Source organism: Vanessa cardui, chromosome 21 (genome assembly GCF_905220365.1).
Source record: "Vanessa cardui chromosome 21, ilVanCard2.1, whole genome shotgun sequence".
In the NCBI taxonomy this organism is placed as follows: Eukaryota; Metazoa; Arthropoda; class Insecta; order Lepidoptera; family Nymphalidae; genus Vanessa; species Vanessa cardui.
The window spans coordinates 3,296,444-3,322,604 of record NC_061143.1 but is presented as its reverse complement, the minus strand read 5'-3'; the positions used below and the strand labels follow the sequence as shown (position 1 = coordinate 3,322,604).

The 26,161-nt window shown below is 37.4% G+C and overlaps 1 protein-coding gene across 2 annotated transcripts; it reads right to left on the bottom strand.

The window, feature by feature from the left end:
* Positions 1 to 6,766: 6,766 nt before the first annotated feature.
* LOC124538919 (UDP-glucosyltransferase 2-like) lies at positions 6,767 to 13,812 on the bottom strand. Of its 2 annotated transcripts, none has more exons than XM_047116180.1 (9): positions 13,699 to 13,812; positions 10,004 to 10,159; positions 9,577 to 9,661; positions 9,051 to 9,237; positions 8,714 to 8,908; positions 8,408 to 8,627; positions 7,929 to 8,148; positions 7,326 to 7,545; positions 6,767 to 7,174 (listed from the first exon to the last, which is right to left on the bottom strand). In XM_047116180.1, the coding sequence occupies exons 2-9, from the start codon at positions 10,154 to 10,156 to the stop codon at positions 6,898 to 6,900; spliced, it is 1,557 nt and encodes a 518-aa protein (XP_046972136.1). In that variant the 5' UTR covers positions 10,157 to 10,159; positions 13,699 to 13,812; the 3' UTR covers positions 6,767 to 6,897. The 2 variants fall into 2 exon arrangements, with proteins under 2 accessions (XP_046972136.1, XP_046972135.1); XM_047116179.1 differs by lacking the exon at positions 13,699 to 13,812 and adding an exon at positions 13,582 to 13,691.
* Positions 13,813 to 26,161: the final 12,349 nt, after the last annotated feature.

The window sequence follows — 26,161 nt, the reverse complement described above, 5'->3', positions numbered from 1 at the left end:
AGTCAATAACCTGCTAGCGCATTCAATAGGACGTTGTGTCGTTGGGTCCTGCCCTTGCAGAAACACAGCGCCTAAAGCGTAGGAGCTCGCATCGGTTCGTAATACGAAAGGTTCATCGAAATCTGGCTGTCGAAGAATGGGTGCGGAAGTAAGTCGTACCTTTAATTCTTCAAATGCGACCTTTTGAGGTTCACCCCACTGCCAACATTGATTTTTCCTGGTAAGGTAGGTCAATGGACGGGCCACATTGGAGAACTCGCGGATGAACTTACGAAACCAAGATGCAGTCTGAAGGAAACTTTTAAGTTCCTTTATGTTAGTAGGCGGCTTCATTGCCACTACTGCTGCCACTTTGGTAGGATCTGGTTCAATTCCATTGGCTGATATAACATGACCCAAGTATATTAGCTTTTCCCTGGCAAACACACATTTGCTCCTGTTAGCCTTTAGGTTAAATAATCTTAGACGCTCAAACACCTGTTGTAGATCTTTTAAGTGTGTTTCAAGATCTTTGGATATTACCAAGATATCATCCAAGTAAGCAACTACGGTAATCCCTTTAAGGCCAGACCGAAAACGGTCCATCAAACGCTGAAAAGTCGCTGGAGAGTTCTTAAGGCCGAACGGCATTCGACGGAATCGAAATGTTCCAAAAGGAGAAACGAATGCAGTCTTATCTCTATCAGAGGGATTTACTTCAATCTGCCAATACCCCGCTTTCAGGTCAATGGTCGAGATTACGTTGTTTAATTTGGTGGATAGCAACAAGTCATCTATCACGGGAAGGGGATATCTATCATCTTTGGTAATCCTATTCAAGGCTCGGTAGTCCACACAGAAACGAACTTCTCCATTCTTTTTTGGAACCATAACTACCGGAGAGGCCCATTCAGATTCTGCCTCTTCAATAATTCCTTCTTCTAGCATCGTCTCAATCTCCTTCTTCATTACTTCTCTCTTCGCAGGAGATACTCGATATGGCGGAACGCTGATCGGCGCATGATCCCCGGTATCGATACGATGGGCAGCAAAGGTAGTAGGGGCTCCCCCTGGCTCAAAGATATTCTGATTCCTTTCCAGGACATCTGATAGCTCTTGTTTCTGCTCTGGTTCTAAAAGAGTTCCCTCGTCGTGACGGAGACCCACAGTAGAGCATGCTATAAAAGGATTATCTAAGGGTCCCTCAAATTCAAGTGGATGGGACACTAAACCCTTCAATCCCCACAAATTTCGGTTAAAGTCAAGTACCATACCTGTATCTTTAATGAAATTCATCCCTAATAGCGAATCAGTGGCTCCCGGAAGTACAATAAAGAATGTCGACACTACTACGCCTAACACTGTCATCTCCACTTGAGCTGTATCAACGACTAATATCTTTTTAGTACCATCAGCAAATTTTAACTCTGTCTTAACTTTAACAAACTTATGGTTATTCTTAACTAAAAGCGCTTTTAAACTTTCGCTCGCAATCGAATGTTTCGCACCGGTATCAATTAGTACGCGACCCTTTTCACCATACACAAACACTTCTAGCAGTGGTCTACTTCGCGGATCTATCGGTTTCGCACCGATCGCAGACACTGTATGAAACGAGGTAGTCACGGCAGTCTTATCCTTACACTTAACACAATTTGCACGTATAACACCGGGTGTTCCGCAGCCAAAACAGGTTATTTGGGTCCGTTCAGGCGATTTCTCGGCCTTTGGCGCACCAACCGAAACTTTTTCTTTTAGTCTCTTGCAATCATCTTTCGTGTGACTATATTGCTTACAATAAACACATCGAGGCCTAAAGTTGACTGGTTTTGACGCTGTTGATACGATGCCAGAAGCTCGGGACGTCTCCGAGAAAGGAAGCGCGGCTGTGGCCGGCGCTCTACGATGACCACGTCCCTCTTCAAAGAGCTCCTCCAACCGACGTGCCTCACTCAAGAGCTGAGCAAAAGTGGAAAAGGCGTTTCTTGGAAGCCTTTCTCTAACTCTTTTGTGGAGCAAACCATACACCATATCCAATTGTACGGTGTCACTTAGACTGTTAGAAGGTAACTGTGCAAACAAAGCTCTAATTTTGCACACGAAGACGTCTACTGTTTCATCACCTTGCTCGTGTTCAAATATCTTCCGATATATTTTGTGTGGCGGAATACGTGCGCCAAAAGTCTGCCGTAACAATAGAAGCGCATCACTCCAAGTTAAAATACTGTGCTTCACTCCTAAGTACCAGGTTGCGGCGAATCCGATCAATAGCATTGGTAGACCCTTTAAAGCTATATCGTCGTGTATACTAACACAATCTTTATAAATAACAATAGAGTCAATAAACGGCTCGACGTCACCTGAGCCGTCAAAACGTGCTGTGCAGTTTGCAAAATTTGGTAAGGCATAGGTACCATATACAGGCGGCGGCGTATACGATGTCGGCGGCATACGTATAGAATTTAAAATAGCACTTAACTGCTGGTCCGTCATAATAACAGGAGTAGGTGTAGTAGGTACCGCACTCGGCGCATCCGTACCATACGCGTACGGCACGTGTGAAGGTGGTGATGGTGGTGGCGGCGCCAACAACGCCGCATCGGCGCTCGCAGGCTCTCTAGACACCGCGGCGTCAGCGCTCGTAAGCGTGTCGGGCTGTCCTGTGGCCTGCCCCTCCTGGGGCGACGTCTCGGGCTCGCCAGTAGCACTCATTGTAAACGAACGATGTGAACGCGTATTCACCATACCGAATTATTGATAAGAGATACACCAACAAATTTGAACTCGCGAACATACACGAAAAAAGTTCAAATTTACTAAAAGTTTGATAAACACGAATAATAGTTCAAAATAATATAGTATATTCCTAAAACTATATGATACACTGTACGAACTAAGTGTTTATTGGCTTTATACGATACAGTAGAATTAACTTACGAAACAATATATTGAATAGTTCGAACTGATACGCGAATGTTCTAGTTACGCCAACTTTGTTGACGAAAAAAAAAAACTAGTATCAAACACTTCGCGAAATTTGGATATCACGTTCGTAATGACTATTTATTATACGTAAGTACACTGCACAAAACACTTAATGTTCAAACGAAAACGAAGTTATAACAAAATATTAAAATGGCGCGTGCGACGCATGTAACGCAATTCGGCGTGAGTATCTATAAAAATGGCGGCATGCTAAAATGTTCACATAGTACCTACTGCCATTCTATTATTGCAAAAGTACATAGATAATCACAAAACTATACACTAAGTCAAAATTCACTCGCTTCTTATATATTTACACGAATTAATTATTATTTACACAAACGAATCCACTACGTATTTTACAGTCACTTTGATTCGGCCAAATGTTGGGCAGCCAATTATAGCGGGCGTGTAAATAATAACAACGATTTGACTGATTTTCACTTTACTATAGTTAGTAATTAATAATTAAATAAACAAATGAGATATAACTAAAAAATTAAACGCGCAAGAGCGGACGCCATGTTATCTTAAGCGTGTCCCGACCCGACTACTCTTACGTCCCGTTCACGGTAACGGGCCGGTAGTTGTCGCATGCGGCGCGGGCGACTTCCTGGTTCGTTCAGGAATCCGTCCGCTATATATACGTATTTTGTTAAAACCCAATTACTATCAAAGGTCCTAGAAAGGCATTATAGAAGTGTTTTTTGTTTAGAATTTATTCTTCGGACTGGTAGGTGAACACTTGATGGTAAGAAGTAGCATCGCCTAAAGGTTTTTATTGTAAGGAATATTTACCATTTCTATATTTTTACAAATACCTAGAGCTTTTAGAATGTATTGCGATGTGTGTATGTATGACTCATAATTTAAATGTATTTCTTTTAGTTTCAATATATTTTCCCCCCATAAAAGAATAATTGAAATGTGGAAATCGTTCAAATCACACTCAGACCAATTTACACAATAGGTATCTATTTTTAATGGAAACATTTCGTATTCTATGTGATTATTACAAACAGGGTCAAGAGCTCGGTTAAATTTATAAGCTCAGGACTCACGCAGCCTGGCTGTGGGATTCGTTTATAAATATGGAGATTAATGAATTTGTTAATTCTCCAAAACGTGTTCAAAATAATATATACTCGTAAACTACATACGCCAACTGAAAATGTATAAAGTACACTCAGTAGATGAGCTGTTTGTTGAGAATGTCAAACAGGAAATTGGCGAAATATTTTTGGGAAAATTAAATTCTTCGGTTACCTCGTACATTTGGGCATTCCTTTACGTGCTGGACATTCTTATATCTAATTGAAGATATTACTTTGTCCTGGTTATTTTGTTGAACTAAGTCCTTTCCTAGTTTAAATAAGCAATTTAAACTACTAGGTTGTAGGAAGTTATGCAACCCTGTCTGGGTATGTTACCTAGCCAGTTGTCAGATAGTTTTAAAGAGTGAGTGTAACTATAGCCATAAAGAACATGATTTAGTTCCCAATATCGTGTGCGCATTCGTGGTAAGGTATGGTTAATATTACCTATAGCTTAAGTTTCTAAGATATCCCAATGAGCCGTTCTAAGTAAAATTCTTGGTAAACTTATGTTTCAATCTTGATCCTTGATAAGCACGATGTGGTCAAGTAATATATTTGATATTATACAATAATTATTGTAGTCTCACTTTTTATTTTTTATTATAATATGAAATAAAGTCTATTCCAATGGGAAGAGGAGAAAAGGTAAATAAACAACTTTGACCTTGAATTGATATGTCATTTGCGTTCGACTACTGAGGTGAAAATAATTGAATGAATGGGTAATTAATGCTAAAGAACGATATATTTTTTTTGATTTTAAAAGTAATTTTCCGTTTAAACAAAGTCAGGTCGTAATAAAAAACTTCAGAGAATTCCGAATATGCATCCGTGCACATGATACGAAAGATGAGAGACGAATGTCTTTCTTAACATAGTATTATTTTCAAAACTATAAAATTGCTATGCACAAAACTGATCTACATAAGAGATTATTTTTAAGTAAAATAATTCTTTTAACATTTTTGGTAAAAATATTATTTTTATGTAAAAACCTTACTGTATAAAAATAACTTTTTTATCTATCGTTAGGTAACTTTTTACGTTTCTAATAAATAATTCATATTATATATTACAACCAATTAAATAAATAGATTTAAAAAAATATCTATAATGAATTTTAAAACTAAAATAATATATTTTTTATCTGTATAAATTCATTCGTCTACATTCGTTTTGCGAACATGCCTAGTTGAGGCCTCTATTTTTAATGTTCGTCATCGAGAAATGGCGTCTTGAATGTCGACGAAACTGTTTACGTTACTTTGGAAGTGAAATTAAAGTGGATCTATGTAGTTTAGTGAAATATTGTTGTATTACAAATGAAGATATATAAATCAAGAACTGTTTGTAGTTAATCTTATAGTGGAATTATCAACAAAACACTTGTGATATTGAAAAATACGGTATGTTTTGAATGTTTCCTTTTGTCATTGGAATGGACTATACATCTGTTCATTTTATCTCTAAAAACTATCAAACTAAAAGAGTTTTACCATGAAATAGACCTACAAAATCGAAAGGTAATCTAAACCATGGTTCAGGTGTATATGGTGTCTACGGCCACGGCCGTAGAGCAAGAACCTTTCATTTTAACAATACTTTATGGCTCGAATTTAATTTTTTACTTTCTACCCTGTATCCCCATACGATACAACCCATATCTCTATACAATTCATTACGACAGCTAACATACGGTTTCAAAACATCATCTTTATTATCATTCGGCCAACCGTTGAACACAACTGAAAACTTTACTTCATACCACGTCAGGAAGAAAATTTTGTATAACATTAATTTACGTTTTTTTTGTAGTGCTGTTTACTTTACATGCAGGTAACCCAGACAATACAAAATGATCATATTTTTAAACGAAGAAAACAAAACACAGGCAAACACTAAGGTAAAAAAGAAAATCATGAAAATGTTTAAATAACTAGCTACTTACGTAGGTAAAAAATCAAACTTTAAAAGGGCGACAGCCTTCAACTATAACGAGGTAAATCGCCAAAGAAATTAAATACGCTAGCATTATTATCGAATGTTTCTTATTTTTTACTTTTGTCGTTATCACTAATCTTGTAGTTTATCTGGAATTATTATTATTATTTTTATTGATAATTTTTGGAACGGCATCTACAAAATGGAATGAAAAGGGTATCGGATGGTTACCACTTCTCGTAGAAATTTATGATATCATGTATGTTGTAATGTATAGTTAAAACTGGTTCTCTTACCCTTCCAACCAGAACGAAACAATATTAGCTATTGCTGTTTATTGTTTATGTTTATTTATAAATCAATGGTGCTCACCGATCTTTCTACTCTTAATGTACACACAACACGGTTTGCGTATGATTTCAAGCATTACTTTAAATATCTCTGAATATTTCTTAATCTATCGGTTAGAATCGAAAAGCATATCGGTAATGTTTATCTATGTGATACGTTTTCATATTAATATGTTATTTATTTTAATATGACTGAATACTCACAATTGCCCTACTACATAGCTTCTATAGCTTTTTTTGCTAGTTGTATTCCTACAACTGCCACTAAGCTGCTATTAACGACTATTTTCTGTATTGACTGAATGCATACATTTCTAAATTAGAAAAACGGAAGCAATGCTAAGGAAACACTTAGTGGTCACGACAATTCTAAAATAAAATCCGATGTTAATAGTCATAAGGTCCACAAAATTTAATCATATTAATCAGGTACAGAGCAAATATTGGTCTTATTTTTGGTGATGCAATTAGCCAGTCGAAAGCTTGTCTCCGAGTTTTATTATTATCAAACACAAACATTGCATGTTGATTGTTGGTATGCTGTGCTAATTTTGCTTCTTCATATAATTAGCTAATACTTTCTTTCCATTCGAACAACACATATATCTGAACAAATATTTTATGGCGATCATTATAATCAGCAGAACAATCGCAAGATCCAAGTAGACTTTTTGATACCAGGGCGTCGTCGCTGCATGAGTGCGTAAATGCCACGCGCCTCCTGTTTTTATGACGTGTTCCACCCAATGGACCAATTCTTGACCAGGGGAAACAGTTCTGTGATGATATATGAAGGACAACTCCTTAATTTTTTTCATGTATCTGAAAAAGAAAAAACCCTTAATATTTGCCTTGAATTAAAATAATACAAATAGCAAGTACTTTGGGGTGTCTGTGGCTTTAAACAAGGAATTGAAGAAATGCCCATGAATAAAGTATACAAATTATTTTTTCATAACTTTGTCATACTCACCTTGAATCATTAATCATTTCTTGAATGGCTACTTTTAAATCCTTGGCCATCGTATATGATAAGTCTACTTTCTTAGCATAACCTTTTTTCACACCTCTAGCAACATTTACAAATTGATCACCGAAAACTGGAATGCCGATAGTAGGAACTCCAAAATGAATTGACTCAGTAGTTGAGAGCAGACCACCGTGCGTGATGAATAGAAGACATTTTTCGTGAGCTGGAAAAACACACACACATGTTTAATATAAAAATCCTGATTTTTTAAATTCAAAATAATTAAATTAAATTAAAATTATAAGCGTTATAAAATAGCGTCTTTTTCGTGACATAGAATAGGGGACGGGTTAATGGTCCACCTGAATTGTAAGTGGTCACCACCGCCAAATTAATCTATTATTTAGTATATCCTTTGTACCTTTTGTTTAACACGCCCTTCGCAGAACAACACAGTTCGTAGTTTGGCCCTAAACAACCACATGATTTATTTGTCTAGATATAGTAGAGTTTTGATTCTGAGCAAAAATTACAATGTAAACTTACATTTATGTAGTCACATTATAAACAGATTTTAATATTTGATATAATCTATGATTGTTTTACCTAAAATGCTTTGTTGTGGGGCCCATTTTAAAATATGAACATTGCTTGGTCGGTTGGGCAAATCTTCTTCGAATTTCCACAGAACAGTTTGTTTTAGTTCACCGAACATATTTAGTAAGTCCTGCTTCACTTCGGCGGGTAAGTGTTTACTTCTCAAATTAGATCCCATACTAAAGTAGATGAATCCATGCTTTGCGTCATCTATGATTTTTTGTAAATCCTATCGACAAAATAATAATTATAATACACTAGTTTTCCTCGGGGATTTGCTCATGTTTTAGGGGTCTGTGGTCGGGTGTCATTCAACGATGTATTTTTAAACATAGCCTATCTGTTTTACTAATATATAAGCTATATTATTGTAAGCATTTATTAAAATTTAGTAGTTTTGCGTAAAAGATTTTATCAAATGATTGTGAAATTGAATTTATTTTTAAAAATAATTAACACACATTAGACACGTGTTATTTTTAAAGTACCTTTGGTAATGGTTTGACGACAGGATCAATATGGTAACCACCGATCGGAATATAGTTTGGTGGTAATCGTGTTGCGATACCCATAGAGACGTGAGAGTTGCTCAAAACTAACGAACCATTATACTTCAACTCTTCGAAAGGCGGTACGGGGTAACCTCTGTTGCGAATATGCGACACGAAATGCTTTTCGTAAATTTCCTGATCAACGCTAGATACATAGCTGTACGAACAAATTGAAATTTAATTTGAAAATTGAAAATTAATTAGTACTTTATATTATATAATAAACTTATTATATTTACTTACATTTTAAGAAGTTTACCAAAAATTTGATAACCTAGTTCCATAACACGTTGTGTAAAAGTCAGTGGTGGAACGTTGCCGGATAAGATGTCAACGGTATACGAAGGATTTGGTACTTCATCTACTAATTGTAAGACCATCCAGTGAGGTTCAACTGTTGAAAACCAAATTAATGGACAGTTGAATACACCTGAAAATCTGAAATATAATATTTTTTTTAGAAATTAGAGGAGTAACGATGTACCGGCAGCTTGAAACTTATATATATGATAAATTTTAATTTAATAAATGATATTTTTTTATCAGATAGACGGTATATGTTAAAATATTTATTTCTCACCCAGCATAGACTTCATTATACATCCATTCAGCAATAACGACGTCAAATTGTTGGGTTTTATCTGATAGAAGTGTTTGCACGGGGACATTATTTATTGCGTTTCTACTCATATTCAACATCGAAGGTAAATGACTGAATCGATCTGTATTTTTGTTATCCATTATTGATTTCAAATTCATAAGATGAGCTGGAAGAGAAGTATCAAGGGTTATTAGATTCATTCGAAAATAAATATGCAAATGACTATTTGATAGGTTTCTGTTAATAACTTGAATACTTTTGACATATATAATTGCACACGCGTGATATGATTATTTTTCAAGTTGACTTTTTTAATTTTTTGATTTGTTTGATTGTTCTGTGTTCCATTTCTATTCTACGGTTTATTTCAATTGGTTTTATTGCAAGTCGTTGACTTCTTACTTAATATTTACATTAACGCGTACTTCATTACTGATAGAGTTAGTTCAAATAATTATCGAAAGCAGAGTTTTAATCTTCCTCATTATTATCATGAATTACTTACCTGGTAATTTTAAATAATCACTTATGTTTATAACAGTCACTCCTTTAATTGGTTTGGCGGGAATGATGGATGCTACATATGTTACCTTAAATTAATACAAAAAATAAATAAATGTGAATATGAAATTATGTGAAGTCACCACATTTATAAGCGTCTAGCCAGCTTCGGTTAAAGGTTATATACATATATTCAACGCCTATATCGAAGGTAAAACATGCAAGAAAAAGATTTTATTTCTTTTTTTTTTCAACCATGAATCGTGACGAACTCCCTGCAATGCCACAACCGGATAAGGAACGCATTACGCATGCAGTCATAAAATAAAAACATTAAATTTAACTTGTTATAAAAGTTTTTAAATAAGTTTAAATGATGACCTGAGACTGTGAAAAGCAATTCGAAAAAATGACACAACTTCCTTTATTACCTCATGGCCAGCTCGAGACAATTGATTCAGCACCCCTTCCGCTAAAATCGAATGACTCTTTCCCGGTAATGGAAATATAACTAGGATTTTGTATGCATTCGATAAATATAGTGAAGATAGAACTGACATCAAGAATAACGTCCATTTCGCCATTCTCTGTAAAAAAAAGAAATATAATGTTATTGTTACGCTGCTGGCTGGGGCATTGGCTGCTTTCGAAGAGATCCTGGAGTTCAAATCAAATCAAATTACTCTTTATTATCCACCAGAAAACACATAGTTTAGTCATGTTTAAAAAATATGCACAAGAGGCAAGCTCATCGCCAAAACAACTCCAATGTAGATTAACAACAACATGTACAATATGTTTATATTGCTGGGTTTAAGCTTCTTATTTCTTTGAGAAGAAGGCTAGTAGTGTATTCCAAAACGTTGCACCAAATCAGGTTAACGAATTCACACGGGGCAGAATTTCTTTTAAATTAAACACTTGCAGGTTTTCTCAAGATCCATATTTTTTAAAATTGTGTAATTTATATCTAAATATATATAATATTTTTTTGTCAGTCTATCTGTATGTAGACGTATGTCTCGCTGTAACTCAAGACAGGTTGAACCGATCATTATAAAAATTGGTATACAGTAATTACAGGTGGTTGCGCAAATGATAGGGTATTTATATGTATACTTCTATATCTATCACCCTAAGAACTAAGAAAAAGAAGAAATAATATATATTTAGTAAATAAAAACACAAACACCAAATCCAACAAAACACTATATCAAGAAAAAATAATATGCACTATAAAGAAAAAAATTATGACGTATTCAAAATATTTTTTCAGTTTTCCCAAGTAAAGTTTAAATAAATGTAAGACAGATAACCAGTGTCCCATTCATATACATAGAAAACTGGAGCTACGCTGTTGACATTTTTTTTATAATGCCACCGAAGAAACAAAATATCATTACATCGACGAGAAATGCTCAGCGTCATACAACCAAAAGAGTTACAGAAATGTGGTATTTCTGTAACTCTTTTGGTTAACAGCAAGAAATACGTTTAGAAACAATCAAAATCCGAAATTTTTCTTTGAGAGCTGCCGAAACAGTTAGTCAACGTAATGATCAAGTTGCGGATCTCAGATCAAAAGCTGACGAGCGAGTCCAACAACGATGATGAACGATTAAAATAGACGTAGTAAAGTAAAGTTTCACATGGTGGTAGGGCTTTGTGCGGGCCCGTCCGGGTATGTACCACCCACTCATCAGTTATTCTACCACCAAATAACAGTACTCAGTATTGTTGTGTTCCAGTTTGAAGGGTGAGTGAGCCAGTGCAAGTGCAGGCACAAGGGACATAACATCTTACTTCCCAAGGTTGGTGGCACATTGACGATGTAAGGAATAGTTAATATTTCTTACAACTTCATTGTCTATGGGTGATGGTGACCACTAACCATCAGGTGGCCCATGTGCTCGTCCGCCAACCTATACCATAAAAAAAGAACTAGAATCAATCTCAATAAATTAGCATTTAATTACGATAAAGGTTATGATAAAAAGATGCATGCCAAAGTTATCATTGGTTCAATGAACATAGTCGAGTCGAGTCGAAAGTCGAACAAAATTATCAGAGTCATGTGCTAAAAGAGGAAGAAAATTCAACAATAATTTGCAAGCTATTGAATGCATCGGTGATACTGATTTATTTCTGAACAACCTCGACGTATTCTTGTAAAGTGGGGAATAAGAAGACGAATGGTTATTGATTATCGAAGAAAAATATACCAATCAAAAAACAGACATATCATCGAACAGCAAGCAATTATTACAAGAACGAAAATACTTTATACAACAAGGAAATAATAATAGCAATAATTCTCAAAAGATAAGTAGAGAAATTACTAAACAGCAAGGCAGACAATAGAAGAATGAAACTAAAGAGATTGGATTCCAAATATGAAAAATAAAGATAGGAAAATCAGTAAACGATCAGAAATACTACGAACTGCAACGGATTACTACAAAAAACGTAGTCGTAAAAGTGCACAAGTGATAGAGGAATAAAACGCAGTAAATTGAGTCGTAATGGCCCAGTGGTTAGAACGCGTGCATCTTAACCGATGATTGCGGGTTCAAACCCAGGCAAGCAGCGCTGATGTGCTTAATTTGTCTTTATTATTCATCTCGTGTTTAGCGGTGAAGGACAACATCCACCACACTGTTCCAAACCTTCTCCTCAAAGGGAGAGGAGGCCTTTAGCCCAGCAGTGGGAATTTAGAGGCTGTTGTTGTTATTGTTGTTGTTGTTGTTGTAAATAAAGAGGACATTGAGCCAACTCTAAAAAAAGGAATAATAAAATATATCGATTCGCAAAAACCAGATAAGGCACCTGGATCAGATTTTATCACAAACTATTAAAAATGAAATTACCAATGATTAAACCTTATAGATTTATTCAAATAAAATACTAGTGGGCGCCCTTTGCTCGTGTTTTAGGGTGCTTCATATCTAATTTCATCAAATTCGGTTCAGCGGTTTGGTCTTGAAAGAGCGACCGACAGACAGACAGAGTTACTTTCATATTTATACTATTAATATAGTTCTCCAAAAATCATACTAAACAGGATCACCAATACACGCAATAAAAACTAACTTAAGGAACAAGCTGGTTTCCGAAAGAAATTATCTACTCTAGATCACGTACACACGTACCTCTCTGACAAAGTCTACAAAAATATAGTGAAAATAAAAACTATCAAATAGGGTTTGTAGGCTTGAACAAAGCGTTCGATACATTCTAACTCGACTATATATGGGACGCTCTGAAGATGCAAAGGTTTTAAGAAAAAACATACGAATAATTAAAAATGTTTACACGCCAAGTACATTCAAAGTTAAACTTCAATCTGGGGGTAATGAATTTCCTAATTAAAGGGGTGTACGCCAAAGAGATCCGATACCACAAAACATGGACAAAAAAATGTCCTCCATATAAATGGCGAAAATCTCAACCAACTACTTCTACCACCATTTCGCAGACGATTTGGTTTTATATGATGAAAATTATATGATTATATATGTTATAGCAACTATCCGACGAAAGCGCAGGGGCTGATCTGACAGTTAACCTAACGAAAGACAATATTATGACGAATTCTCAATAGGCAGTACCTAACGAGCTTAAATCACTAAAAAAAAACACAACAACAGCCTGTAAATTTCCCACAGCTGGGCTAAGGTTTCCTCCTAAGGTTTCCTTGAGGAGAAGGTTCGGAATATATTCCATCATGCTGTTCCTATGCGGGCTGGTGGAATACACACATGGCCGAATTTCGATGAAATTAGACACATGCAGGTTTCCTCGATGTTTTCCTTTACTGCCGAGCATGAGATGAATTTTTATCAAAAATTAAGCACGTGTATGTTCAGTGGTTTGAACCCGTAATCATCGGTTTAGACGCACGCGTACTAACCACTGGGCCATATCAGCTCATGTCCTTCTCTCTGTTTCCATAAAAATAATTAATATATTTATGGCTATACCTAAATATAAAAAATGTTTAGTTAAATACCTTATTATTAATATTTACACTTTCACTAAATAACACGATTTTTCTAACGATTCACTCACTATTGTTTCAACTAAAATCTTCTGTTAATTGAAAAATAAAATACTACACAATATATACCTGACTAATGTTCACAACATTCTGTTGTTTATATTTATAGTTAGTTGTTTTGAGATTCTATTTGATCATTTAATTGATATGATGTTATCGAGGTGAGACTATTATTAATACACTTAATAAAGCAAGTCACGGTTACAATTTATAAAAAATCGTAACTACTTATCCGACATGTCAGAATGAATCAACAAAAAATATGATAATACGATTATGTGAAGAAGTTCGCGAACCGATCCGACAAAATCAGAGTCTTGTTCACTTGGGTTATTAATTTATATGTGCTAGACGAATGTAGTTTCGAAATTTAAAATATCTTTATATTTTCTTCGACATTCAAGTGAAATGAATAAAAAAAGGTTGTTATTATATTTTGTATGAGTTTTTTGTTTACGCACATTGCTCTGTTGCACGTTGTTAGATATTTGCAAAATATTACTTCCTAAGTGGGCTTGATACGAATGAAATAAATCACGATTCATATGACATTCAGTAGAACTAATGAATCATTTTAATCAGTACGTAGTAGTACGAATTATTAACATTAAGGCCTAATAAGCCATATATACAAATAAGCGTAACATTAAGGCCTTTAATATACAAATAAAAGTTAGAAGAAATCATTTCCCAGATGAATCATAATACCGATTATCCGGGCAAAATATGAACCAGCTCTCCTTTCATCAGTGGTGGCAATAAGGGGGGAGGTGGTTAAAATTATGAAAGTTTTTGCATTACTACTCCAATAAAAGTAAAATTAGTGTTGAAGATAGATTTTCTAATGGTTAAATCACAATAACATTCAAAGCAGTACGTAACTTGTTTCAATTTATCTTATTTGATCAGTAGCAGCACGGAGAACGGAAGTGGCCTCTCTTTAAGTACGTAAATTGAACGTATTTGAACTCTGTTCAGACCCGAGATTGAGAGAGAACAGAGAGTGAATCTGTGTCTATGTAGACAATTGTATGTTATATGTGTGTTTGCCTGCTGCTACCTAAGGAAACAACTCTCTTGGAAAAGCATTAGCATCTCATCAATACGTGGAATATAAATTACTCAAGTCTTCCTTTGTATGTTATCATCCATGTGATGAAATTCGAAATCATTCAACAGAAATGACAACTTATAAATTATCTGCAAAAACTATGCTTAAGTAACTCAAATCATAAATAGAAACATTAAATAACTAAGGTCCCAAATGTGATGCTTGAGCCACTCCAGAAAATCTTCTCTATAAACTCGAGCGGCATTCCTAGAAACACGAATAAAATTCAAAAAACATTTGCTCGATAAACAGAAATATAAAGCTCCTTGACCAAATCAAGCCAAGACGCAATAACATTATAATATAAAATATTATATGCGTTTCACTAACGAAGTTTGTTCAGTCGCTAATCAAGTTGGGATTTGGGAAACGTTTCGAACAATCAATGAAAATTAATTTCAGAACTACGAGTAGTGACTGTGATTTGGGCATCGTTATTGTTGTACTTAGTTAATTGTATATTGCCAATAGATTTAAAGTAAATATATATTTTTATTAATTTGCAGATTTTTTAGAAAATTCATTAAATAGGCCAATAAAAGCTGCAATATTAGTCATCAGCCTTAATCTCTAATTAATTGTTAAACATTAGCTGATAATAACAATTACTCAGTGATACGAATGCGTAATTTTTTATCAATTGTAAAATCTAAAATAAGAAATCCTCAAACAATGACGGCTGCGTAAAATGCAATAGTCCGTAGTGGTTTGGAATATTGTAGTGTAGCATGGAATCGCTTTTACGAAATCTATGTAAATAGACTGGAATGCATCAGAAACGCTTCATGTGACGTGATGTGGTAACAGCTCAATCTAGAAATCTTCGTTCAAGTAAACACGTGACTTTCAATATTGGGCAAAATAAATCGAATTTAAGTTATAAATCTACTTTAAATAGAATCATGAGATATTTTTTATACGTTCCGGGAAGGCATATGGCTACATTCCACCTAATGGTAAGTGGAAGTGGAGTACCAGTAGATATCACTAGTGGCGACTAGCCATGACTCGCCATGCCGGCCCGCATGATGCCTCTTCACGCCTTGTTTGAAGGCACCCACAACTGCCTGCCTTGGGCACCCAGGTTACAATGTAATTTGTAAAAATAAAGGAAATAATACAACAACGGATTATTAAAATTCAAAGGTGATATGAATCAATATGTAAATAAGTATATTTTGTTTTACATCATGTAATAATTTGTTAAGTTTATTAGGTACTCGTAAAAGGAATAAATAAAATTCTTTACATTCAGTTATTTAAGTCATTTAATTATTAATTTACAAAAGTAAATCTCGCGTCGAGCTTTTGTATCATATAAACTGTGTCAGATGGGAAGAGACGTTATAATTTAAATGAAAAAAAAAAAAGATTTTTTTAAAACAATCTTTATGCTTAGTAAACCTTTCATTTGATACCAATATTATAAGGCAAGCACTAAAAACTTGCTCCACTATATCAGTTTAAATTGACGGCACTTTATTTTTTGTCTTATTCTCAGCTAGTCCTTTCATTTGATACCCATATTGTATGAATAAATTCAAAAAATTAACCGCTATCTTGGTTGTTTCACCATGCAGGATTTAGTATGACTTGATCATGTCATCCAAACTGAAGGTGTATATGAAATTTCAGGTCCATTGATTAAAGATTGATAAAATTGAGTTGCAAGATTTAACTCGTTCATACTTACATTGTAAGTTAATCAAAACATCAAAAAATAAAATAATGATGTTAATCTCATCTGATGGAAAATAATTTTGCCATTGGATATATGTAACACTTAAATCTGTCTAGATGTCTTATAGGAAGGAACTTTCCTGAAGTTATATGGGTTTGAAAATAACACTTGTGAAAGAAAAGTAAAAAGCATACTTGACTTATACAAATTAATGTAATATTTGTGTTACATTCCGTGGTATTTGTAATAACATCAAATGTGTTGTGCATATAATTTTATCAGATATATAAAAGTATCATTCAAATCTATAATTAGTACATCCATCTATAGTTTTTAATAAATGTTACAATTATTGCAAGATAAGTTGTTAAAAAGCCGATAGTCTGAAACAATTGTTTGAAAAAGTAAAAATATAATTTGAATGATTGGTATAGAATACTAATGACAATTACGTGTTGGCAAAATAAGTAGTCTTGATACAATTAATGGATATTCAGCAATGTAATATGTTTGACTAATATAGATGGAATTCGAAAAGTATGAAAAAGCTCGGGATATTGGAAGACAACGGAAAATTTCAGGATAGTAGAAGACAATGTATGACAGAAGTGAGTTATAAGAACTTCAGACACATAGTAGACAAAGCTAGGAACTTGTAGTAATAGGTAGAAAGCATGTCAGGATTAGAAAAGTCTAGAATTTTCTTAACACTGACAAATCTTTATTAGATAAAAAGTAAATAAAATGACTGATAGCTAAATAAACATACATGCAAAATATACGTGAAAATAGTAGCATTGAGTATAAATACAAAATTATAAATAAACAGGTACCTTTAGAAGAAGTGACCGTTGTACCGTATACATCCGTAATGGTGATATATTTGGTTCGTTAAGAATTAGTTGTTTGAACATCAAGTTTAGTTCCAAGGTAATCGGCTTGCCCACTGGCGTCATACTAAGTAATAAATTGCTAAGTTCGTTTCGAATCTCACTCACCTTAAAGTACACACAATGTCGGTTAAAATATTTCTTCTTTCTTTTGAGGATTACGATATTCAAAATTAAGTATTATGATATCATCCTCTCCAATTTAGAGTCAGTCTAATCTCTTTTTCAATTGAATCGGAATAAGGCGATTATCTTAAAGGAGACATGGGAACAACGCTGGGCATATTATACTGCACAAGTGTAAGAGTAAATACAGGAGGAATCTCTAGTCCCTCATCTTCTGATATTCCATGATCGTGTTTAGCAATTACATTCTATATATGAACAAAATCTTACCTCTGTAGTTATTCGATGGCCCGGTTCAATGAAAATTATAGCGGTACTAAGATGGATTGATCCCCAAATTATTTGTATAAATACGCCTATCCAGATTCTCCTGTCTATGAAACTATTGATGATTTCAGTTGACATTTTGAATTTTTTTATTGTATTTTATACGAATATAAAAAAGCATATGCGAAACTTTGTATAATCGAAAGATTTTACTTTATTTTAAGATATCTTCACGCATCAACCTCAAGGCATACTATTACAGTTAGCCCATTTATTGAGAAAAGCTATCTGTGCTAGAGCAACTATTAGAGTATCATAATAAAAGTAAAACCTACCAAAAAAAATTACATCAATGACGGTACAGATTGTAATTATGATGTACAAAATGGAGATAGAAAACAGGAGAAACATGGTGCCACCCATATCAGCATTGACAGCTGATACTAGCTCATAAATCGTTACATAAGATTTCATTAAATCACGAACAGTCTCTGATTGATATCGGCTGGTAATAACTTTGGAATCTAAAATTATACAATACAACTTTTAATAAACGATTTTTACTTCCTGGTAGGGCTTTGTGCAAACCCGCCTGGGTAGGTACCACCCAGTCATCAGATATTCTACCGCTAAACAACAATATGCAGTATTGTTGTGTTCCGGATTGAAGGATGAGTGAGCCAATGTAACTACAGGCACAAGGGACATAGCATCTTAGTTCGCAAGGTTGGTGGCGCATTGACGATGTAAGGAATAGTTATTTCTTACAGAGTCATTGTCTATGGGTGATGGTGACCACTTACCAATAGGTGGCTCATATGTTCGTCCGCCAACCTATTCCATAAAATAAAAAAAATAAAATAAAAATGGTACGTTTTGGGCAAGCTTGCATGATTGGGTACTATCCACTAATTATATATTCTATCAACAAGCAGCAATACTTTGTCTTTTTTTGTGGTTTGAAGGGTGAGTGAGCCAGTGTAACAAGCTCTATTTCTACTTACAAGGATAACGTATCAGTTCTCAAGATTGGTGGCCCATTCGCGATGTAAGAAATTGCTAAAATTTCTTGCAGCGTCATTGTTATGGGCAGGGATGACTACTTATCACATCATAGACGATATGCCAGCTACCTACCATTACCTTTAAATGCTTGATATTAGTCATTTGTGTATGTTTATTTAAAGTATCATATACCAACAAACAGAATACATTGTACTGCAGTTGAAAATGTGAGTTGGCCTGTGGAATAAGTAAAGGAGATGTAAATTCTTATCTCCAGGTTACTTCACCAGTCTTTCGACTTTTAAGTAATAAGTGCTAATTAAAACAAAACTAAAATAAATCCTACCGGAATGCGTTTCTTTGTGAAGTTGATATAGTTTATTAGTCATTTTCTTTAAAGTTCGACGAATTTCTAGTTGGATTAATGCTATTTCTATTCGTATCATCGCTGTCTTGTAAAAGTCAATAAACCAAAATATACTGTGCATGTCTGCATAAACTGGAAAAAAATATTTTAAAAAGACTAGGATATTAGAACGTCCAATACGGATTTTATGAAATACTTTGCTACTGAACTACCAGTCTTTATCATCATCATCATCATCAGCCCGTTTTTGTCGACTGCTGGACAAAAACGGGCCTTTCCAAGTGAACGCCACTGTCTTTCTCCAGCTACTCGCATTCAGCTCCTGCCTGCCGCCTTGCGTATATCACCACTCCACCGTGCCTGAGGACGTCCTACACTACGTTTGCCGAGACGCGGTCTCCACTCTAGAACACGTTTTCCCCAACGGTTCGCGGTTCACCTCATTTCTGATGCGATCCCTCAGAGAAACCAGTCTTATTTTATACAAATTGAGTTTTGCAAATTGTTCATAGATCATGATCGATCATTTAATTTCAAAAGAAATTCACTGTGTCGACAATCAAAATATTCTTTATTCAAGTAGGATTATCAATACACTTTTGAATCGTCATCGTGTAACAGTAATTGATTCGACTGGCGATGTAAATCTACTTCCGGTTCGGAAAGTACATTGTCCAGAGAAGAACCGACAAGAAAATCAGTAATTAGTCTTTTCCACCATTTTAATTACAGAGTATGGCAGTATCCCTTATACTTCTAAACGTTGAAAACACAACAGAGAAAACATAACTTACTTGTTTTTATTGTAAAAGTAACCGCTTCACATGCAATGAAGTAAATTATCAAAAAAATTAAAAACGCTAGCATTATCATTGAATGTTTCTGATATGTACTTTTGTCGTCACCACTTATTTTTGAGTTTACCTAGAATTAATATTATTATATTTAATTACATTTTTTTTAAGGCAAACTGGCAATTCGGATGACAAAAGTATCTGATGGTAACCACTGCGCATTCTGTGGCATAATTTCGTTAGATACATGCAGGTTTCATTAAGATAATTTAATTAAAGTAAATGAATATTGAGCCCAGAGTCGAGTTGGCCCAGTGGTTAGAACGCGTGCATATTAATCGATGATTTCGCGTTCAAACCCAGGCAAGAACCACTATATATATGTACTTAATTTGTGTTTATAATTCATCTCGTGCTCGGCGGTGAAGGAAAACAAAACATCGTGAGGAAACCTGCATGTGTCTAATTTCATCGAAATTCTGCTACATGTGCATTCCACCAACCCGCATTGGAACAGCGTGGAATATGTTCCAAACTCTCTCCTTAATGGGAGAGGAGGCCTTAGCCCAGCAGTGGATAATTTACAGGTTGTTAACTTACTTTACTTTTAAATGAATATTCAGTGATGCTTGTCCTAAAGTGTTGAAATCCACATGATTTAACCGATGAAAATGTTAGATTATGTGCTGAGAAATCTGGGATGTTTTTTATATATATTTTTTTGAAGAAATAATTTGACTCTTACCTTATGTAATATATCAATGTAGTTAAATATATTTTTCATGCGTCGAATTCCATTGTAAGATCTTGTACTAGTAATCAAGATAGTAATCAATATAATTGAATAATTTAATGATGGTAAAATTAATTCCATTGCTTTGTACTGAGATAACGATGTCTGTTGGTAAATACATATCGCCGTTGAGAGATCTAAAATTAAAAAAAAAAAAAAAACATAATAACAGAACAGGGTTTATCAGACTGGTAAAAAAATTAAACTCTATAAAACAATTTTACTAAATACTATGTATTAATAATTGTTACGTTGTCATTAATAGTTGGTAGGTAAGTGATTAAGAAAAACAAAAGAAGATCACAGAACATTCGATTTTACACATTACTTTTTCTTTTTGAATGTTGTAAAAAAAGGTTTTATATATGGTTAAATTAAAATTAAAATATGTATATTTAGATGTATATATAATATAGATATTATTAAAATAAAAATCGTAGGCGCGAACAATATGATTAATCAATATTAATAATTAATACTTAATATTATTAATTTTACATTATACAATGGCTCTACTCAAACCTGTTTCGTTTCTATCCGTATATTTTATATTTTATTGTATTATTGTTTTCCGGTCATAAGGTAATATTTTAGATTTAAACATTGGGAGTGTACTGTGTAACCATTGCCCAAAAATCTATGCATTTATCGTTTATTTGTGATTTTTTTTTATGACGAGCGGTTTAAATTTATTTTGATGTCACTATGGATGAAGGGATTTTTCGTTGGGTCAACACAGCACAGTCAAATAGTAATAAAGGTAAGGTAGTAGGTAGGTGAGTATACATGGCACGTGGCTTGACGTTAAGCTTATTTGGTGTTAGGTTAGGTTAGGTTAGGTTAGAGTATACATGCCCCGACGGGGCAAAGCGGGAGGTCGTTCGTCAGGGGGCGAGGGTCACGGTCATCCAGCATTGGACGGCGGACCTCGCCTCCGCCACGTTCGGCCGAAGGACCCTGGACGCGATCGGGCCCGTGCTCAGAGATTGGCTCGATCGGTCGCACGGCTCCCTCTCCTTCCGTCTGGTCCAGGTGCTGTCCGGGCACGGCTGCTTCGGGTCGTACCTGCACCGGATCGGGAGGGAGGAGACCCCGTCGTGCCATCAGTGTGGGGCCGCGGTGGACTCGGCAGAGCACACCCTGGAGGTGTGTCCATCGTGGGCCGAGCGCCGCCGTGAGCTGGTGGCTGTCAGCGGAAGCGACCTTTCGCTCCCCGGTGTGATCGTTGCCATGTTGGGGAGCGAGGAGTCGTGGGCTGCCGTCGCCTCCTTTTGTGAAGACGTAATGTCACAGAAGGAGGCGGCGGAGCGTGAGCGCGAGAACGATCCCCTCGCGTCACAGCTCCGCAGAAGGGTAAGGGGCGGAAGGCGGCGCACACGGCGTCCACCTTCGCCCGCCCCTGGGGGTGTGCGGCGGGCGGGCGGCGCGGCGGCGCCGCCGCCCGCGTCACAACGCACACCTGCCACGACTGGTGATGGTCGTGCGCTCTGGCCATCACAGTGTCCGCCCCCGTTCGGGGGGGTGTGAGGGGTCTGCCATAGGGCGGGCGGTCGCCGACGGGGGGCTGGATGCAAACCGGATTCCCAGCCTCCTGTCAGTCAGGCGAAGACGGAGCGCCGGTGGGGTTTAGTGGGTAGGGGCCTTTTGCCGAGTCCCACATCACCCGCGGAGTCCCCCCGGACTCGCGGGTATGCGTAAATGCATTCCCCATCGGAAACAAAAAAAAAAAAAGGTTAGAGTATACATGCTGCCGGGCGCGTAGGGCCTACGTCCGTTGTCGAAGGCGCAACGGCCTCGACACGGATCTGGAGGGTCACATGCTGGACGCATATCGCCAGCTGAAAAAAGATCTGCAGCTGGCGATAAGGAAGGCTAAGGAGAAGGCCAGGGAAGAGCTTCTGGAGGGTCTCAACCGAGACCCGTGGGGGCGCCCGTACCGCGGTGTGCGTGGGAAATTCCGCACCCAAGGTGCCCCCGTCACCGAGACGCTGCCGCCGGAACTCCTCCTGCGCCTGGTCGGAGAACTCTTCCCCCATCCAGGCGAGCATGTCCCTCCGCAGATGGCCTCTCGCTCCGTGATTGAAACAGCAGTGGCTCCACCACTGATCACGGAGCGGGAGATGGAGATGGCCCTCGGCCGCTTGAGGGCCAAGAAGACAGCGCCGGGTCCGGACGGGGTTCCAGGGCCTGTTCTGTGCGGCACCCTGGAATACCTAGACGCAAGGCTTCGGGAGCTGTTCGACGAATGTCTGCGCAGTGGGCAGTTTCCGAAGCCTTGGAAGGCTTTCTCGGCCTAATTCTGTGGAACGTCGGTTTCGACTGGCTCCTGCGGGCTCCCGTCCTTCCCGGGATGGGGGTGTTGTGTTACGCTGACGACACCCTCGTCACGGCGATTGGGCGGGACTTCCAGGAGGCGGCTCGCCTCGCCGAAGTCGGAACGGCTCTCACCGTGGACCGCATGGGAATGCTGGGCTTGAGGGTCTCCATATCCAAAACGGAGGCCCTCCTCTTCCACGGTCTACGGAAAGGACCCCCACGAGGGGCGTGTATCACCGTCCAGGGGACGGCGATCAAGGTACAGGCCCAGATGAAGTATCTGGGCCTGATTCTGGACGGACGATGGAGTTTCGGGCAGCATTTTGTCCATCTCGGCCCGAGGCTCATCAACGCCGCTGCCGCTCTCGGTCGCCTCCTTCCGAATGTGGGAGGGCCGGGATCCCTATGTCGGCGTCTATATTCCGGCGTAGTGAGGTCGATGGCGCTGTACGGTTCCCCGATCTGGATAGACGCCCTCACCGCTAAAAATCGGGCCCTACTGCGAAAGCCGCAGAGGGTCATAGCGGTGAGAGGCATCAGAGGGTACCGTACGGTGTCGTGGACTGCGGCGACACTTCTCGCGGGCGATCCGCCCTGGGAGCTCCAGGTGGAGGTGCTCGCGGAAGTGTACCGGTTTCGGGTCGAGGTGAGGGACCGCGGCGACCGTCCAGGGTCAACGGAGATCGGGCGGATCAGGACTCTAGCCCAGCAAGCCCTGATCGTCCGATGGCGGGAGGATCTGGGGTCACCCACAGCAGGCCTGGCGACAGTGGAGGCGATCCGTCCCCACTTGAGTCGCTGGGTTGAAAGGAAGCACGGCACACTGTCGTACAGAATGACGCAGGTACTTACCGGGCACGGATGCTTCGGTAAGTACCTGCACGCGATAGCGCGGCGGGAGGAAACACCCTCCTGCCACGAGTGTGGTGCGCCGGTGGACACAGCGTACCACACCCTGTACGAGTGTGCTGCGTGGGGACCCCAGAGGCACATCCTTGCGGCGACTATGGGTGGAGACCTCTCGCTACCGAGCGTTATCAACGCCATGCTCAGTAGCGAGATGTGCTGGTCAGAGATGCGCTCCTTCTGCGAAAGTGTCATGTCGCAGAAGGAAGCCGCGGAGCGGGAGCGGGAAAATAATGCCGCCGCCGACTCGTTCCGCAGAAGACGACCGGGGAGGAGGAAAAGGGTACCGCTGGTTTTTTAGTGGGTAAACCCAGCGTACTTGGGCGCACTAGGCGTCCAGGGCTCCGGGGAGTCCCACACCCCCCCCACTTTCCATCACGTGGGGGAAGCGCGTAAAGCGTTTTTCCAGCGAGAAAAAATAAATAAATAAATAAGGTTAGAGTATACATGGCACGTGGCGTGACATTAAGCTTATTTGGTGTTAGGGTTTTGTGCAAGCACGTCTGGGTACCACCCAAAACGTTTGAAATAGTGAGTTGGTGTAAATGTAGGCACAAGCTACATGGAATCTTAGTTCCCCAGGTTGATGGCACATCTGCCCGTCCGCCTATTTACATAAAACAAAACATCATACTCTTAGTTAACTATCACATAACTAAATATATAATTACTTACGAACGATGAATGTAAATACGTAACCATAAACAGCAACATGACGGGATATTGATGCTATGCATTCACCGTGCCCGTATTCGAAGCTCAGAGGAACAAAGCCGAACAATCGAAAAATGTGATACAAAATCGCCAACGCTCCTCGTAATATGCATTTATCTTGCTCCTTGTCCATCTTTGAGTATATATTATTAATAAACTAGCTGTGCCCGCGACCTTGTACGCCTCCGAATATAACAAAAAAATGTTATTGTAGCCTAAGCTACTTCCTATTATATAAGTTATGTGCCAGTGAAAATCCCGTCTACATAGGCCCAGTCGCTCCAGAGATTAGCCGGAACAAACAGACACACAGACCGACAAAAATTATAAAAAATGTTATTTTGGTATATGTACCGGTTTTATACACATACATTGAGTAAAAAAAGGCTTATTTTAAATATTACAAACAGACACTCCAATTTTATTAAATGTATAGATAAATAATGCAAATAATAAGATGGCGTTATCACAATAGACATGTTTACTCTTAACGTTCACTCGAGTGAATATTTCCTTGAAAGTCAATATCAAACGTTATTGGATCGATTCATTAATTAATTCGCGTGTCAAGTTTGTTTCGAAGTGAAAATTTAAGTGAGAGAGGAAATGAATCAAAAAGGAACCTTCAGATTTCAATTTCACTTTAGACCTATTTCGAAGTGCGATTTCACTCTTAAATTCATTTCATTATAAATGCTCTCCTTTAATTAGTAGACGTGTTCCTTTCCAGCTATTTATAATTATTCTAAAACTATTTTCTGCTATGTTATAAATATGCTACGTAATAGTCTAGCAGTCTTTTATTAAATTGCCTCGATATTGTTTAAGAAGGCCACTATAACAAGCTTATCGATTTATTGGAACATCATTAATAATGAGGTTGTATGATTATAAAATAAATAATGTTATAGTGATTTTATCGAAGATTTACTTCGCGTGATTGCTAGCATAACATTGACATATATTTTTATATAAAAGCTTAGCATATTTATTCCACCGCTGTGCTGGTGGTTTAACGATGCAAGCAGATAAATGTTTCCAAACTTAATAAGAAACAATTTACTTATCATTCTTAAATGAAATAGTTACGAATTTGACTTAAAAATGTTAACAATATATCGAAAGTTCTTTAAATGATGTTAGCATTTAAATAATACTTAGATTCGTAACGTCGTACGTAGGAAGGGTTACCTTCTGGGTAGATAACAGCTACTCTTCATTCATTCATTCATTCATTCATTCAACCATCAAGCAGCAATACTGGTGTTGTGTTCTAGATTGAAGGGTAAATGAGTCAGTGTAACTAAGGGTATACAAGGGACATACAAACTTAATTCCCAAGGTTAGTATTGGAGACGTAAGCAATGATTGAAATTTCTTATTGCACCAATGCTTATGAGAGTCGGTTATCACTACATCAAGTGGCCCATTTGTCCGTCCGCATACCTATTTAATAATAATAATAATATATTTATTCTACAATCCAAATTTTTAAGAAAGGTAATCTTCAAGGCCGGAGCCGTATCGGAAAATCTCTAACTTCATTAAATTTTATATCGAAG

Coding starts and splice junctions, on each gene's coding strand:
- LOC124538919 (XM_047116180.1), bottom strand. CDS start 10,156: ATGGCGAAATGGACGTTATTCTTGATGTCAGTTCTATCTTCACTATAT. Junction 9,662..10,003: donor TGTCTCGAGCTGGCCATGAG/GTAATAAAGGAA, acceptor TATTAATTTAAG/GTAACATATGTAGCATCCAT. Junction 8,628..8,713: donor TTTGGTAAACTTCTTAAAAT/GTAAGTAAATAT, acceptor TTGTTCGTACAG/CTATGTATCTAGCGTTGATC.